Source organism: Panulirus ornatus, chromosome 10 (assembly GCF_036320965.1).
Source record: "Panulirus ornatus isolate Po-2019 chromosome 10, ASM3632096v1, whole genome shotgun sequence".
NCBI lineage: Eukaryota > Metazoa > Arthropoda > Malacostraca > Decapoda > Palinuridae > Panulirus > Panulirus ornatus.
In genome coordinates this window covers 22303618-22322153 of record NC_092233.1, presented here as the reverse complement: position 1 = coordinate 22322153, position 18536 = coordinate 22303618, and the positions used below count along the sequence as shown (strand labels likewise).

At 41.8% G+C, this 18536-nt stretch overlaps 1 protein-coding gene and 1 pseudogene across 1 annotated transcript in view; both read right to left on the bottom strand.

Annotated features, from left to right (window-relative positions):
- Positions 1 to 18536, bottom strand: part of Ocrl (Oculocerebrorenal syndrome of Lowe) — a 255729-nt gene that overhangs the window by 56837 nt on the left and 180356 nt on the right. The window contains exon 15 of the mRNA XM_071665596.1: positions 3825 to 3922. Coding sequence (XP_071521697.1) covers positions 3825 to 3922 — 98 coding nt within the window. The remainder of the gene's footprint in view (positions 1 to 3824; positions 3923 to 18536) is intronic.
- LOC139750826 (proteasome activator complex subunit 3 pseudogene) lies at positions 2646 to 3436 on the bottom strand (annotated as a pseudogene).

Here is an 18536-nt window from a genome sequence, read left to right as displayed (position 1 = left end):
GGTGATGTGAGGAGATGGAGTGAGTATTTTGAAGGTTTGTTGAATGTGTCTGATGACACAGTGACAGATATAGAGTGTCTTCGTCGAAGTGGTGTGCAAAGTGAGAGGGTTAGGGAGAATGATTTGATAAACAGAGAAGAGGTAGTAAAAGCTTTGCAGAAAGAAAGCCGGCAAGGCAGCGGGCTTGGATGGTATTGCAGTGGAATTTATTAAAAAAGGGGGGTGACTGTATTGTTGACTGGTTAGTAAGGTTATTCAATGTATGTATGACTCATGGTGAGGTGACTGAGGATTGGCGGAATGCATGCATAGTGCCATTGTACAAAGGCAAAGGGGATAAAAGTGAGTGCTCAAATTACAGAGGTATAAGTTTCTTGAGTATTCCTAGGAAATTATATGGGAGGGTATTGATTGAGAGGGTGAAGGCATGTACAGAGCATCAGATTGGGGAAGAGCAGTGTGGTTTCAGAAGTGGTAGAGGATGTGTGGATCATGTGTTTGCTTTGAAGAATGTATGTGAGAAATACTTAGAAAAGCAAATGGATTTGTACGTAGCATTTATGGATTTGGAGAAGGAATATGATAGAGTTGATAGAGATGCTCTGTGGAAGGTATTAAGAATATATGGTGTTGGAGGCAAGTTGTTAGAAGCAGTGAAAAGTTTTTATCGAGGATGTAAGGCATTTGCACATGTAGGAAGAGAGGAAAGTGATTGGTTCTCAGTAAATGTAGGTTTGCGGCAGGGGTGTGTGATGTTTCCATGGTTGTGTAATTTGTTTACGGATGGGTTTGTTAGGAAGGTAAATGCAAGAGTTTTGGAAAGAGGCGCAAGTATGCAGTCTGTTGTGGATGAGAGAGAGCTTGGGAAGTGAGTCAGTCGCTTTTCACGGATGAGACAGCGCTGGTGGCTGATTCGTGTGAAAAACTGCAGAAGCTGGTAACTGAGTTTGGTAAAGTGTGTGTGAAAGAAGAAAGCTGAGAGTAAATGTGAATAAGAGCAAGGTTATCAGGTACAGTAGGGTTGAGGGACAAGTCAATTGGGAGGTAAGTTTTGATGGAGAAAAAATGGAGGAAGTTAAGTGTTTTAGATATCTGGGAGTAGATCTGGCAGCGGATGGAACCATGGAAGCGGAAGTTAATCTTGGTGTGGGGGAGGGGGCAAAAGTTCTGGGAGCGTTGAAGAATGTGTGGAAGTCGAGAACATTATCTCGGAAAGCAAAAATGAGTATGTTTGAAGGAATAGTGGTTCCAACAAAGATATATGGTTGCGAGGCCTGGGCTATGAATAGAGTTGTGCGGAGGAGGGTGGATGTGCTGGAAATGAGATGTTTGAGGACAATATATGGTGTGAGGTGGTTTGAACGAGTAAGTAATAATAGGGTAAGAGAGATGTGTGGTAGTAAAAAGAGTGTGGTTGAGAGAGCAGAAGAGGATGTTTTGAAATGGTTTGGTCACATGGAGAGAATGAGTGAGGAAATATTGACAAAGAGGATATATGTGTCAGAGGTGGAGGGAAGGTGGAGAAGTGGGAAACCAAATTGGAGGTGGAAAGATGGAGTGAAAAAGATTTTGAGTGATCGGGGCCTGAACATGCAGGAGGGTGAAAGGCGTGCAAGGAACAGAGTGAATTGGAACAATGTGGTATACCGGGGTCGATGTGCTGTCAATGGATTGAACCAGGGCATGTGAAGCATCTGGGGTAAACCATGGAAAGTTCTGTGGGGCCTGGATGAAGGAAAGGGAGCTGTGGTTTTGGTGCATTATTACATGACAGCCAGAGACTGAATGTGAACGAAAGTAGCCTTTGTTGTCTTTTCCGAGCGCTACCTCCAAAAGTCTCTCTTTCGCGTGCCTATCAATTAACATGTAATCCAATAATGCTCCCTGGCCATCTCTCCTACTTATATACGTATACTTTCGTATATCTCTCTTTTTAAACCACGTATTCCCACTCACCAGTCCTTTTTCAGCACATAAATCTACAAGCTCTTCACCATTTCCATTTACAACACCGAACACCCCATGTACACCAATTATTCCCTTAACTGCCACATTACTCACCCTTGCATTCAAATCACCCATCACTATAACCCGGTCTTGTGCATCAAAACTACTAACACATTCAATCAGCTGCTCCCAAAACACTTGCCTTTCATGATCTTTCTTCTCATGCCCGGGTGCATATGCACCAATAATCACCCATCTCTCTCCATCCACTTTCAGTTTTACCCATATCAATCTCAAGTTTACTTTCTTACACTGTATCACATACTCCCACCACTTCTGTTTCAGGAGTAGTGCCAGTCCTTCCCTTGCTCTTGTCCTCTCACTAACCCCTGACTTTACTCCCAAGACATTCCCAAACCACTCTTCCCCTTTACCCTTGAGCTTCGTTTCACTCAGAGCCAAAACATCCAGTTTCCTTTCCTCAAACACACTACCTCTCTCTCCTTTTTTCTCATCTTGGTTATATCCACACTCATTTAGACACCCCAATCTGAGCCTTCGAGGAGGATGAGCACTCCTCACGTGACTCTTTCTGTTTTCCCCTTTTAGAAAGTTAAAATACAAGGAGGGGAGGATTTCCAGGCCCCTGCTCCTGTCCCCTTTAGTCGCCTTCTATGACACGTGAGGAATGTGTGGGAAGTATTCTTTCTCCCCTATCCCTGGGGATAGGGGAGAAAAATTAATACATGCCTTCAATAGAGTCGGTAGAGCGTGGCTTCTTGCTCTTCTCCATGTTCTTGGTGATCATGTCATGGAGTGTAGCATAATGATTCCTGATCTCAGACAAAGTAATACGTAATGAGAGATATTCTTTCTCATCCAACTCCACAACAGTTCGGCGATAATAGTCTATATGAGGATACCTGGCAACCTTAGACACAAGCTTGGCACGTGTAATATAATAACTTGATATCTGATCAAAGAAAGATGCAGCCTCAGATTCCACTGTTCGGATCTCTCCCAGTGTTTCCTCTTGGATGCTCTCACCAAAGTTATTGCCATCTTCAATTTTTGGAATCAAAAAGGATATCCACATTTTCAGCAGATTAGCTTCCTCAACAAGCTGACAAATAAGTGGCTTGATTGTGTCGACCATCAATGTAATGTGTGGATTGATTAGTATTGAGCCTGAGGGAAGTACAAACACTTTAGCTCCTGTCACCGCATCTTCTGTTCCATCAGACATCTTTCGCTTTTCCCTGGAGGATCTCCATCATGGTAGTTCACAATTAGTGGTTCAGGCACAGGGATATTGAGATCAGAGTGAACTGTGTCAAGTTTTTCACAGAGGAATGGTGACTTTTTTCTCATCTTGGTTACATCCACACACATTTAGACACCCCAATCTGAGCCTTCGAGGAGGATGAGCACTCCCCGCGTGACTCCTTCTTCTGTTTCCCCTTTTAGAAAGTTAAAATACAAGGGGAGGGTTTCCAGCCCCCCACTCCCGTCCCCTTTGGTCGCCTTCTACGACACGTGAGGAATGTGTGGGAAGTATTCTTTCTCCCCTATCACCAGGGATAAAATATATAAATATGAATAAATAAATAAATATTCCAAACTATCTTTATCACATGTGTCACTTTCTGCCACAATAGGTATGGATATGAAACAAGTGTAATTAGAGAGATTAAATATAATAAAAAAGAAGCACAACTATAAATGACAAGAGTGTTGGAATATGATGGTGAAACTTGGTTTAATGAATGAATCAAAACCAAAACCAAAATTTGTGGAATAATTTTCATTTTGTAAGCTGCATAAAAAGAAAATAAGTGCAAACATTACAGATCAATTTAAGTTAAAGATGTACTCACCAAGTCAATGAGTTTTGCCATGGGAACTTCCTTAAAAGGCTGATTCATATGAACGAGAGCATTGACGGAAGATCCAAAGCAACTCCTCTCATAGTCACCTACAGAAAATTTTGAAAAAGTCTGAGTAAAGGCTAAAATCCCTAATGCATATAATCTACCAGTGAACTGGTGAGGTGATATGAAAAAGAAAACATTTTTTTTTTTTTTTTTTTTGCTTTGTCGCTGTCTCCCGCGTTTGCGAGGTAGCGCAAGGAAACAGACGAAAGAAATGGCCCAACCCACCCCCATACACATGTATATACATACGTCCACACACACAAATATACATACCTACACAGCTTTCCATGGTTTACCCCAGACGCTTCACATGCCCCGATTCAATCCACTGACAGCACGTCAACCCCGGTATACCACATCGCTCCAATTCACTCTATTCCTTGCCCTCCTTTCACCCTCCTGCATGTTCAGGCCCCGATCACACAAAATCTTTTTCACTCCATCTTTCCACCTCCAATTTGGTCTCCCTCTTCTCCTCGTTCCCTCCACCTCCGACACATATATCCTCTTGGTCAATCTTTCCTCACTCATTCTCTCCATGTGCCCAAACCATTTCAAAACACCCTCTTCTGCTCTCTCAACCACGCTCTTTTTATTTCCACACATCTCTCTTACCCTTACGTTACTTACTCGATCAAACCACCTCACACCACACATTGTCCTCAAACATCTCATTTCCAGCACATCCATCCTCCTGCGCACAACTCTATCCATAGCCCACGCCTCGCAACCATACAACATTGTTGGAACCACTATTCCTTCAAACATACCCATTTTTGCTTTCCGAGATAATGTTCTCGACTTCCACACATTCTTCAAGAAAACATTTATGTGGCTAAAATTATCTCTTTACATGATTTTCTGTCACACATTACATATTCAATTACAGCTGAGTATATACGAGAAGCACTTTCTAAAATTGGATATTAGATGAAGCATGACCTGAGACCACTTCTACATAACAAATGATGTAGTTCATTAACAATGTAGTAAATCAGTACATATATACTCATAAATATACATTGCAAGAGGTCACAGTGGTGCCATGGTCTGCTATAGCATATAGCCACAAGGAAAATAAAACACAATAAGTTCCCAAGTGCATTTTCATGAAATGATTACATCATCATGGGATATACAAGAATGAGATAGAAGACGTTGAACAGTCACTTGATAGACAAGGAAGAGATGTACATAAGGTGTCACTGGTAAATAAGCGTTACTGGTAACGCTTGTTTAACGATGGCGTTTTAACTATATCTCTTCCTTGTATATGAACTGACCGTTCTACATCCTCTATCTCATTCTTGTATCTCGCCTGACAATGCGATCATTATATGAAAATGCACATGGAAACTTATTGCTTCATTCTCCTCAATGTAATCTATCATTTATTTTCATTTCCTTATACTTAATTGCTGTTTCCTGCATCAGCGAGAAAGTGCCAGGAAATAGACAAAAAACGACCCATCCACTCATGTATTTATTTATTTATTTTGCTTTGTTGCTGTCTCCCGCGTTAGCGAGGTAGCGCAAGGAAACAGACGAAAGAAATGGCCCAACCCACCCCCATACACAATGTATATACATACACGTCCACACACGCAAATATACATACCCATATATCTCAATGTACACATATATATACACACACAGACACATACATATATACACATGCACACAATTCACACTGTCTGCCTTTATTCATTCCCATCGCCACCTCACCACACATGGAATGACATCCCCCTCCCCCCTCATGTAGCGCTAGGAAAAGACAACAAAGGCCCCATTCGTTCACACTCAGTCTCTAGCTGTCATGCAGTAATGCCCGAAACCACAGCTCCCTTTCCACATCCAGGCCCCACACAACTTTCCATGGTTTACCCCAGACGCTTCACATGCCCTGATTCAATCCATTGACAACACATCGACCCCGGTATACCACATCCATCCAATTCACTCTATTCCTTGCACGCCTTTCACCCTCCTGCATGTTCAGGCCCCGATCACTCAAAATCTTTTTCACTCCATCTTTCCACCTCCAATTTGGTCTCCCACTTCTCCTCGTTCCCTCCACCTCTGACACATATATCCTCTTGGTCAATCTTTCCCCACTCATTCTCTCCATTTGACCAAACCATTTCAAAACACCCTCTTCTGCTCTCTCAACCATGCTCTTTTTATTTCTACACATCTCTCTTACCCTTACATTACTTACTCGATCAAACCACTTCACACCACATACTGTCCTCAAACATCTCATTTCCAGCACATTCACCCTCCTGCGCACAACTCTATCCATAGCCCACGCCTCGCAACCACACAACATTGTTGGAACCACTATTTCTTCAAACATACTCATTTTTGCTTTCCGAGATAATGTTCTCGACTTCCACACATTCTTCAAGGCTCCCAGGATTTTCGCCCCCTCCCCCACCCTATGATTCACTTACGCTTCCATGGTTCCATCCGCTGCCAGATCCACTCCCAGATATCTAAAACACTTTACTTCCTCCAGTTTTTCTCCATTCAAACTCACCTCCCAATTGACTTGACCCTCAACCCTACTGTACCTAATAACCTTGCTCTTATTCACATTTACTCTTAACTTTCTTCTTTCACACACTTTACCAAACTCAGTCACCAGCTTCCGCAGTTTCTCACATGAATCATCCACCAGCGCTGTATCATCAGCGAACAACAACTGACTCACTTCCCAAGCTCTCTCATCCACAACAGACTTCATACTTGCCCCTCTTTCCAAAACTCTTGCATTCACCTCCCTAACAGCCCCATCCATAAACAAATTAAACAATCATGGAGACATCACACACCCCTGCCGCAAAACCTACATTCGCTGAGAACCAATCACTTTCCTCTCTTCCTACACGTACACATGCCTTACATCCTCGATAAAAACTTTTCACTACTTCTAACAACTTGCCTCCCACACCATATATTCTTAGTACCTTCCACAGAGCATCTCTATCAACTCTATACACACATATATATATACATAAATGCCCATACATGTACATATACAAAAACATACATACACAGACATATGCATATAAACACATGTACATATTCATACTTGCTCGCCTTCACGATTATGTGCATGCGATAAAGAATGTGGAAGGAGAGAAAATTATCTCGGAGAGCAAAAACGGGTATGTTTGAGGGAATAGTGGTTCCAACAATGTTATATGCAGAGGAGGGTGGATGTGTTGGAAATGAGATGTTTGAGGACAATATGTGGTGAGAGGTGGTTTGATCAAGTAAGTAGTGAAAGGGTAAGAGAGATGTGTGGTAATAAATAGAGCGTGGTTGAGATTGCAGAGAAGGGTGTGTTGAAATGGTTTGGTCACATGGAGAGAATGAGTGAGGAAAGATTGACAAAGTGGATATATGTGTCAGAGGTAGAAGTATGAGAAGAAGCAGGAGACCAAACTGGAGGTGGAAGGATGGAGTGACAAAGATTTTGAGAGATCGGGACCTGAACATAGAGAAGGGTATAAAGCCTGCAAGGAATAGAGTGATTTGGAACGATGTGGTATACTGGGGTCGACATGCTGTTAATGGATTGAACCAGGGCATGTGAAGCACCTGGAGTAAACCATGGAAAGCTTTGTGGGGCCTGGAAGTGGAAAGGGAGCTGTGGTTTTATTGCATTACACATGACAGCTAAAGACATGAAATAGCATCCCCTCTCCTTTGAGGCAGCGGTAGGAACCGACAAAAAACAGTCACATTCGTTCACACTCAGTCTCTAGTTGTCATATGTAATGCACCGAAACCACAGCTCCCTTTCCACATCCATGGATTACCTTTCCATGGATTACCCCAGACACTTTACATCGACTCCGGTATACCACATCATTTCAATCCACTCTATTCCTTGCATGCCTTTCAACCTCCTGTATGTTCAGGCCCCGATCACTCAAAATCTTTTCACTCCATCCCTCCACCTCCAATTTGGTCTCCTTCTTCCCTCTACCTCTGACACATATCCTCTTTGTCAATCACCCTTACTCATTCTCTCCACAGGTCTAAACCATTTCAACACATCCTCCTCTGCTCTCTCAACCACATTCTTTTTGCTACCACACATCTCTCTAATCTTTCATTACTCACTCAATCAAACCACCTCACATCACATATTGTCCTTAAACATCTCATTTCCAACACATCCACCCTTGCAACCATATAACATGGTTGGAACCACTATCCCTTCAAACATACCTATTTCTGCCCTCCAAGATAACATTCTCGCCTTCTGCACATTCTTCAACATTCCCAGGACCCTTGCTCCCTCCCCACCCTGTGACTCACTTATGCTTCCATGCTTCCAGTCACTGCTAAATCCATCATTAGATATCTAAAACACTTCACTTCCTCCAGTTTTTCTCCATTCACACTTACCTCCAAACTAACTTGTCCCTCAACCCTTGCTCTTATTCATGTTTACTTTCTACTTTCTTCTTTCATACACTTTACCAAACTCAGTCATCAACTTCTGCAGTTTCTCATCCAAATCAGCCAAAAGTGCTGCATCATCAGTGAACAACAACCGACTCACTTCACAAGCCCTCTCATCCAGATCAGACTGCATACTTGACCCTCTCTGCAAAACTCTTGCACTCACCTCTCTAACAACCCCATCCATACACAAATTAAACAGCCATGGAGATATCACGCACTCCTGCCACAAACCAACATTCACTGGGAACATGTCACTTTCCTCTCTCCCTACTCGCACACATGCCTTACATCCATGGTTAAAACTTTTCACTGCTTCTAACAACTTTTCTAACAATGCATCTCTATCAATCCTGTCATATGCCTTCTGCAAATCCATAAATGCTACATATAAATCCATCTCTTCTAAGTATTTCTCACATACATTCTTCATAGCAAGCACCTGATCCACACATCCTCTACCCCTTCTGAAACCACACTGCTCTTCCTCAACCTGATGCTCTGTACATGCCTTTACCCTCTCAATCAATACCCTCCCATATAATTTCCCAGGAATACTCAACAAAGTTATGCCTCTGTAATTTGAACTCTCACCTATCATTATCATTTATCATACTTTGTCGCTGTCTCCCGCGTTAGTGAGGTAGCGCAAGGAAACAGATGAAAGAATGGCCCAACCCAACCACATGCACATCTGTATACATACATGCCCACAGACGCACATATACATACGTATACATTTCAACATATACATACACAGACATATACATATATGCACATGTACATAATCATACTTGCTGCTTTCATCCATTCCCATTGCCACCCTGCCACACATGAAATGGCACCCTCGCTCCCCCCCCGCACGAGGTAGTGCTAGGAAAAGGCAACAAAGGCCACATTCATTCACGCTCAGTCTCTAGCTGTCATGTGTAATGCAATGAAACCAAAGCTCCCTTTCCACATCCAGGCCACAAAAAAATTTTCCATGATTTATCCCAGACGCTTCACATGCCCTGGTTCAATCCACTGACAGCACGTCAACCCCGGTATATCACATTGTTCCAATTCACTCTATTCCTTGCACGCCTTTCACCCTCCTTTAAGTTCAGGCCCTGATTGCTCAAAATCTTCTTCACTCCATCCTTCCACCTCCAATTTGGTCTCCCACTTCTCCTCATTCCCTCAACCTGACACATATATCATCTTTCTCAATCTTTCCTCAATATTCTCTCCATGTGACCAAACCATTTAAATACACCCTCTTCTGCTCTATCAACCACACTTTTTATTACCACACATCTCTCTTACCCTTTCATTACTTACTCGGTCAAACCACCTCACCACGTTGTCCTCAAACATCTCATTTCCAACACACTCACCCTCCTCCACACAACCCTATCTATAGCCCACGCCTCACAACCATATAACATTGTCGGAACTACTATTCCTTCAAACATACCCATTTTTACTCTCCAAGATAACATTCTCGCCTTCCACACATTCTTCAACGCTCCCAAAATCTTCACCTCCCCTACCCCACCCACTGACTCACTTCCACTTCCATAGTTCCATCTGCTGCTAAATCCTACTCCTAGATATCTAAAACACTTCACTTCCTCCAGTTTTTCTCCATTCAAACTTACCTCCCAATTGACTTGACCCTCAACCCTACTGTACCTAATAATCTTGCTCTTATTCACATTTACTCTTAACTTTCTTCTTTCACACACTTTACCAAACTCAGTCACCAGCTTCTGCAGTTTCTCACATGAATCAGCCACCAGCGCTGTATCATCAGCAAACAACAACTGACTCACTTCCCAAGCTCTTTCCTCCCCAACAGACTGCATACTAGCCCCTCTTTCCAAAACTCTTGCATTCACCTTCCTAACAACCCAATGCATCAACAAATTAACAACCAATGGAGACATCATGCACCCCTGCCCCAAACTGACTTTCAATGAGAACCAATCACTTTCCTCTCTTCCTACTCATACACATGCCTTACATCCTCGACAAAAACTTTTCACTGCTTCTAGCAACTTGCCTCCCACACCATATACTTTTAATACCTTCCACAAAGCATCTCTATCAACTCTTATCATATACCTTCACCAGATCCATAAATGCTACATACAAATCCATTTGTTTTTCTATTTCTCACATACTTCCTTCAAAGCAAACACCTCATCCACACATCCTATACCACTTCTGAAACCATACTGCTCTTCCCAAGAGTGATGCTCTCTACATGCCTTCGCCCTCTCAATCAATACCCTTCCATAAAATTTCCCAGGAATACTCAACAAACTTATACCTTTGTAATTTGAACACTCACATTTATCCCCTTTGCCTTTGTTCAATGCCACTATGCATGCATTCCACCAATCCTCAGGCACTTCACCATGAACCGTACATACATTGAATATCCTCACCAACTAGTCAACAACACAGTCACCCCATTTTTAATAAATTCCACTGCTCTACCATCCAAACCCGCCGCCTTGCTGGCTTTCATCTTCCGCAAAACTTCTCTGTGTACTAAACCATTCTCCCTGACCCTCTCACTTCGCACATCACCTTGAACAAAACACCCTATATCTGCCACTCTGTCCTCATGAGAGGCAAGTATTTTGGGAGCAGCTGAATGAGTGTGTTAGCAGTTTTGATGCATGAGACCAGGTTATAGTAATGGGTGATTTGAATGCAAAGGGAGTAATGTTGAAGTTGAGGGTATAAGTGGTGTGCATGGGGTGTTCAGTGTTGTAAATGGAAATGGTGAAGAGCTTGTAGATTTGTGTGCTGAAAAAGGACTGGTGATTGGGAATACCTGGTTTAAAAAGAGAGACACAGATATACGTATGTATGTAGGTAAGATATCCTTTAGTAATTTTGTTTCAAAAAATTCCATGTAAAGATTACTTAGTACAGGTGAAAGAGTGATTAGATTTAAATTTGTAAAATTTTGCCATACCAAATTTTTGAGCATAATAATCTCCAGTGAAATGAAATACACAGTCTTTTATACACAATTTTATCAGTTCAATGAAAACAGACTTTGAAACAGGTAAATGAATATCATCCAAGACATCAAATAAATATGCTAAAAGGTCATCAACTGGAACTTTTGCGGAATTTTTTGAAACAAAATCACTAAAGGATATCTTACCTTCTAATGCAATTTGGTTTAGGTATGTAGATGATGTTCTTTGTGTTTGGCCAACAAATGAAAATTTACAAATATTTCTCCCCTTACTTAACAATTGAGTACCTTCCATCAAATTTACTGTAGAAAATGAAAATAATGGTATGTTACCATTTTTAGATTGCATGATCCATAGGCGAGGAAACAAGTTTAAGTTTAGCATATACATAAAACCTACTAATGTATGCTCATATATCTATTATTACTCATCTCAACATGGCAGAGTTAAATTATCAAAATTTGAATCTATGTTCCTTAGGGCATTAAGTATTTGCAGACCAGGCTTTATTGATGATGAGTTTGAGAAGATATTCTATTGGACCTAAGTTAAAGTACCCTAGATCTTTCATTGATAAATTCCTTACATTAGCAAAGAAATCATTTTATAGAGTTGAGCCCAAACCTCCCATTGACACCAAGAATCTTTTAATTCTCCTTTTTAATAATAATTTTACTTTACTTCCCATGTTGCTTAAATCCTTTAATGTAAATGTTTGCTTCAGCAACAATAATACTTACTATAAGGAATATCTTAATCAGGAATTCACCAGAAAATTCTCCTGGATGCATCTATAAAGTGCCATGTGGAAATTGTGATAAATTCTATGTTGGGTAGAATGGTAAGGATCTTTCTGTTAGACTTAAGCAACATATATATAGCATCAGAATGGAACAAGAATCAGATGCCTTGTTTAACCACATTAAAAACTATGATCATTGTATTGACTGGAGTAACACCATCTCAGTTATTAACTCTTAACTCTATTACCTCGAGAAATATCACTGAATCTTCAATTATTAAATATGAATCTTCTATTATTAAATACACAAAGAGTCATAATCTTAATATTAGTGATGGTCTATACAAATTAGATAACTTTACTGTTGATAAAATTCGTAAAATGACAAGTTTATGAACACTCCTTGTCTGCCTTGGACAATTGCATGTTTACCAAATGGAATCCTAGCTTCTTCTCTTTGATGTATATCAACTGACTGTTATATTTCTCTCTTGTGTCTCCCCTGATGTGATTATTACACGAAAGTGCACTTGGGAACTTATCATGTTTCATTTTCCCCGTGGACTCATAGAAATATCTTGATCACACGCAAAATTGTGATCCTTTCCAACCTATGTATATGCACGCGTGTGGGTGTGTATGTATATAGATGTGTATGTGGGTGGGTTGGGCCATTCTTTCGTCTGTTTCCTTGCACTACCTCGCTAACATGGAAGACAGCGACAAAGTATAATAATAATAATAATAATAATAATAATCCTGTGTGGAACAGGTGTTTGCTTTGAAGAATGTATGTGAGAAATACTTAGGAAAGCAAATGGATTTGTATGTAGCATTTATGGATCTGGAGAAGGCATATGATAGAGTTGATAGAGATGCTCTGTGGAAGGTATTAAGAATATATGGTGTGGGAGGCAAGTTGTTAGAAGCAGTGAAAAGTTTTTATCGACGATGTAAGGCATGTGTACGTGTAGGAAGAGGGGAAAGTGATTGGTTCTCAGTGAATGTAGGTTTGCGGCAGGGGTGTGTGATGTCTCCATGGTTGTTTAATTTGTTTATGGATGGGGTTGTTAGGGAGGTGAATGCAAGAGTTTTGGAAACAGGGGCAAAAATGAAATCTGTTGTGGATGAGAGAGCTTGGGAAGTGAGTCAGTTGTTGTTCGCTGATGATACAGCACTGGTGGCTGATTCATGTGAGAAACTGCAGAAGCTGGTGACTGAGTTTGGTAAAGTGTGTGAAAGAAGAAAGTTAAGAGTAAATGTGAATAAGAGCAAGGTTATTAGGTACAGTAGGGTTGAAGGTCAAGTCAATTGGGAGGTAAGTTTGAATGGAGAAAAACTGGAGGAAGTAAAGTCTTTTAGATATCTGGGAGTGGATCTGGCAGCGGATGGAACCATGGAAGCGGAAGTGAATCATAGGGTGGGGGAGGGGGCGAAAATCCTGGGAGCCTTGAAGAATGTGTGGAAGTCGAGAATTATCTCGGAAAACAAAAATGGGTATGTTTGAAGGAATAGTGGTTCCAACAATGTTGTATGGTTGCAAGGCGTGGGCTATGGACAGAGTTGTGCGCAGGAGGGTGGATGTGCTGGAAATGAGATGTTTGAGGACAATGTGTGGTGTGAGGTGGTTTGATCGAGTAAGTAATGTAAGGGTAAGAGAGATGTGTGGAAATAAAAAGAGCGTGGTTGAGAGAGCAGAAGAGGGTGTTTTGAAATGGTTTGGGCACATGGAGAGAATGAGTGAGGAAAGATTGACCAAGAGGATATATGTTTCGGAGGTGTAGGGAACGAGGAGAAGTGGGAGACCAAATTGGAGGTGGAAAGATGGATTGAAAAAGATTTTGTGTGATCAGGGCCTGAACATGCAGGAGGGTGAAAGGAGGGCAAGGAATAGAGTGAATTGGATCAATGTGGTATACCGGGGTTGACGTGCTGTCAGTGGATTGAATCAGGGCATGTGAAGCGTCTGGGGTAAACCATGGAAAGCTGTGTGGGGCCTGGATGTGGAAAGGGAGCTGCGGTTTTGGGCATCATTACATGACAGCTAGAGACTGAGTGTGAACAAATGAGGCCTTTGTTGTCTTTTCCTAGCGCTACCCCGCACACATGAGGGGGGAGGGGGATGGTATTCCATGTGTGACGAGGTGGTGATGGGAATGAATAAAGGCAGACAGTGTGAATTGTGTGCATGGGTATATATGTATGTGTCTGTGTGTGTATATATATGTGCACATTGTGATGTATAGGTATGTATATTTGCGCATGTGGACGTGTGTGTATATACATGTGTATGGGGGTGGGTTGGGCCATTTCTTTCGTCTGTTTCCTTGCGCTAACATGCAAACGCGGGAGACAGCGACAAAACAAAATAAATAAATAAATAAATATAATAATAATAATAATAACAATAATAATAATAATAATAATAGAAGGCGACTAGAGGGGATGGGAGCGGCGGGCCAGAAATCCTCCCCTCCTTGTATTTTTAACTTTCTAAAATGGGAAACAGAAAAAGGAGTCATGCGGGGAGTGCTCATCCTCCTCGAAGGCTCAGACTGGGCTGTCTAAATGTATGTGGATGTAACCAAGATGTGAAAAAGGGAGAGATAGGTAGTATGTTTGAGGAAAGGAACCTGGATGTTTTGGCTCTGAGTGAAATGAAGCTCAAGGGTAAAGGGGACGAGTGGTTTGGGAATGTCTTGGGAGTAAAGTCAGGGGTTAGTGAGAGGAAGAGAGCAAGGAAAGGAGTAGCACTACTCCTGAAACAGGAGTTGTGGGAGTATGTGATAGAATGTAAGAAAGTAAATTCTATATCAATATGGGTAAAACTGAAAGTTGATGGAGAGAGATGGGTGATTATTGGTGCCTATGCACATGGGCATGAGAAGAAAGATCATGAGAGGCAAGTGTTTTGGGAGCAGCTGAATGAGTGTGTTAGTGGTTTTGATGCACGAGACCGGGTTATAGTGATGGGTGATTTGAATTCAAAGGTCAGTAATATGGCAGTTGAGGGGTGTATATATGGTATACATGGGGTGTTCAGTGTTGTAAATGGAAATGGTGAAGAGCTTGTAGATTTATGTGCTGAAAAAGGACTGGTGATTGGGAATACCTGGTTTAAAAAGCGAGATATACGTAAGTATACGTATGTAAGTAGGAGAAGTGGCCAGAGAAAGTTATTGGATTACGTGTTGATTGACAGGCGCGCGAAAGAGAGACTTTTGGATGTTAATGTGCTGAGAGGTGCAACTGGAGGGATGTCTGATCATTACCTTGTAGAGGCTAAGGTGAAGATTTGTATGGATTTTCAGAAAAGAAGAGTGAATGTTGGGGTGAAGAGGGTGGTCAGAGTAAGTGAGCTTGGGAAGGAGACTTGTGTGAGGAAGTACCAGGAGAGACTGAGTACAGAATGGAAAAAGGTGAGACCAATGGAAGTAAGGGGAGTGGGGGAGGAATGGGATGTATTTAGGGAATCAGTGACGAATTGCGCAAAAGATGCTTGTGGCATGAGAAGAGTGGGAGGTGGGTTGATTAGAAAGGGTAGTGAGTGGTGAGATGAAGAAGTAAGACTATTAGTGAATGAGAAGAGAGAGGCATTTCGACGATTTTTGCACGGAAAAAATGCAATTGAGTGGGAGATGTATAAAAGAAAGAGACAGGAGGTCAAGAGAAAGGTGCAAGAGGTGAAAAAGAGGGCAAATGAGAGTTGGGGTTAGAGAGTATCATCAAATTTTAGGGAGAATAAAAAGATGTTCTGGAAGGAGGTAAATAAAGTGCGTAAGACAAGGGAGCAAATGGGAACTTCAGTGAAGGGCGCAAATGGGGAGGTGATAACAAGTAGTGGTGATGTGAGAAGGAGATGGAGTGAGTATTTTGAAGTTCTGTTGAATGTGTTTGATGATAGAGTGGCAGATATAGGGTGTTTTGGTCGAGGTGGTGTGCAAAGTGAGAGGGTTAGGGAAAATGATTTGGTAAACAGAGAAGAGGTAGTAAAAGCTTTGCGGAAGATGAAAGCCGGCAAGGTAGCAGGTTTGGATGGTTTTGCAGTAGAATTTATTAAAAAAGGGGGTGACTGTATTGTTGACTGGTTGGTAAGGTTATTTAATGTATGTATGACTCATGGTGAGGTGCCTGAGGATTGGCGGAATGCATGCATAGTGCCATTGTATAAAGGCAAAGGGGATAAGAGTGAGTGCTCAAATTACAGAGGTATAAGTTTGATGAGTATTCCTGGGAAAGTACATGGGAGGGTATTGATTGAGAGGGTGAAGGCATGGTCAGAGCATCAGATTGGGGAAGAGCAGTGTGGATTCAGAAGTTGTATAGGATGTGTGGATCAGGTGTTTGCTTTGAAGAATATATGTGAGAAATACTTAGAAAAGCAAATGGATTTGTATGTAGCATTTATGGATCTGGAGAAGGCATATGATAGAGTTGATAGAGATGCTCTGTGGAAGGAATTAAGAATATATGGTGTGGGAGGCAAGTTGTTAGAAGCAGTGAAAAGTTTTTATCGAGGATGTAAGGCATGTGTACATGTAGGAAGAGAGGAAAGTGATTGGTTCTCAGTGAATGTAGGTTTGCGGCAGGGGTGTGTGAGGTCTCCATGGTTGTTTAATTTGTTTATGGATGGGGTTGTTAGGGAGGTGAATGCAAGAGTTTTGGAAAGAGGGGCAAGTATGAAGTCTGTTGTGGATGAGAGAGCTTGGGAAGTGAGTCAGTAGTTGTTCGCTGATGATACAGCGCTAGTGGCTGATTCATGTGAGAAACTGCAAAAGCTGGTGACTGAGTTTGGTAAAGTGTGTGAAAGAAGAAAGTTAAGAGTAAATGTGAGTAAGAGCAAGGTTATTATGTACAGTAGGGTTGAGGGTCAAGTCAATTGGGAGGTAAGTTTGAATGGAGAAAAACTGGAGGAAGTAAAGTGTTTTAGATATCTGGGAGTGGATCTGGCAGCGGATGGAACCATGGAAGCAGAAGTGAATCATGGGGGGAGAGGGGGCGAAAATCCTGGGAGCCTTGAAGAATGTGTGGAAGTCGAGAACATTATCTCGGAAAGCAAAAATGGGTATGTTTGAAGGAATAGTGGTTCTGACAATGTATGGTTGCGAGGCGTGGGCTATGGATAGAGTTGTGCAGAGGAGGGTGGATGTGCTGGAAATGAGATGTTTGAGGACAATGTGTGGTGTGAGGTGGTTTGATCGAGTAAGTAATGTAAGGGTAAGAGAGATGTGTGGAAATAAAGAGAGCGTGGTTGAGAGAGCAGAAGAGGGTGTTTTGAAGTGGTTTGGGCACATGGAGAGAATGAGTGAGGAAAGATTGACCAAGAGGATATATGTGTCGGAGGTGGACGGAACGAGGAGAAGTGGGAGATCAAATTGGAGGTGGAAAGATGGAGTGAAAAAGATTTTGAGTGATCGGGGCCTGAACATGCAGGAGGGTGAAAGGAGGGCAAGGAATAGAGTAAATTGGATCGATGTGGTATACCGGGGTTGACGTGCTGTCAGTGGATTGAATCAGGGCATGTGAAGTGTCTGGGGTAAACCATGGAAAGTTGTGTGGGGCCTGGATGTGAAAAGGGAGCTGTGGTTTCGGGCATTATTGCATGACAGCTAGAGACTGAGTGTGAATTGTGTGCATGGGTATATATATATGTGTCTGTGTGTGTATATATATGTGTACATTGAGATGTATAGGTATGTATATTTGCGTGTGTGGACATGTATGTATATACATTGTGTATGGGGGTGGGTTGGGCCATTTCTTTCGTCTCTTTCCTTGCACAACCTCACAAACGCAGGAGACAGCGACAAAACAAAATAAATAAACAAATAAATAATAATAATATTAATAATAAGCTTTTACTACCTCTTCTCTGTTTACCAAATCATTTTCCCTAACCCTCTCACTTTGCACACCACCTCGACCAAAACACCCTATATCTGCCACTCTATCTTCAAACACATTCAACAAACCTTCAAAATACTCACTCCATCTCCTTCTCACATCACCACTACTTGTTATCACCTCCCCATTTGCACCCTTCACTGAAGTTCCCATTTGCTCCCTTGTCTTACGCACTTTATTTACCTCCTTCCAGAACATCTTTTTATTCTCCCTAAAATTTAATGATACTATCTCACCCCAACTCTCATTTGCCCTTTTTTTCCCCTCTTGCACCTTTCTCTTGACCTCCTGTCTCTTTCTTTTATACGTCTCCCACTCAACTGCATTTTTTCCCTGCAAAAACTGTCCAAATGCCTCTCTCTTCTCTTTCACTAATACTCTTACTTCTTCATCCCACCACTCACTACCCTTTCTAATCAACCCACCTCCCACTCTTCTCATGCTCTGCTTTGCAGAAGATGAAAGCCAGCAAGGCAGCAGGTTTGGATGGTATTGCAGTGGAATTTATTAAAAAAGGGGGTGACTGTATTGTTGACTGGTTGGTAA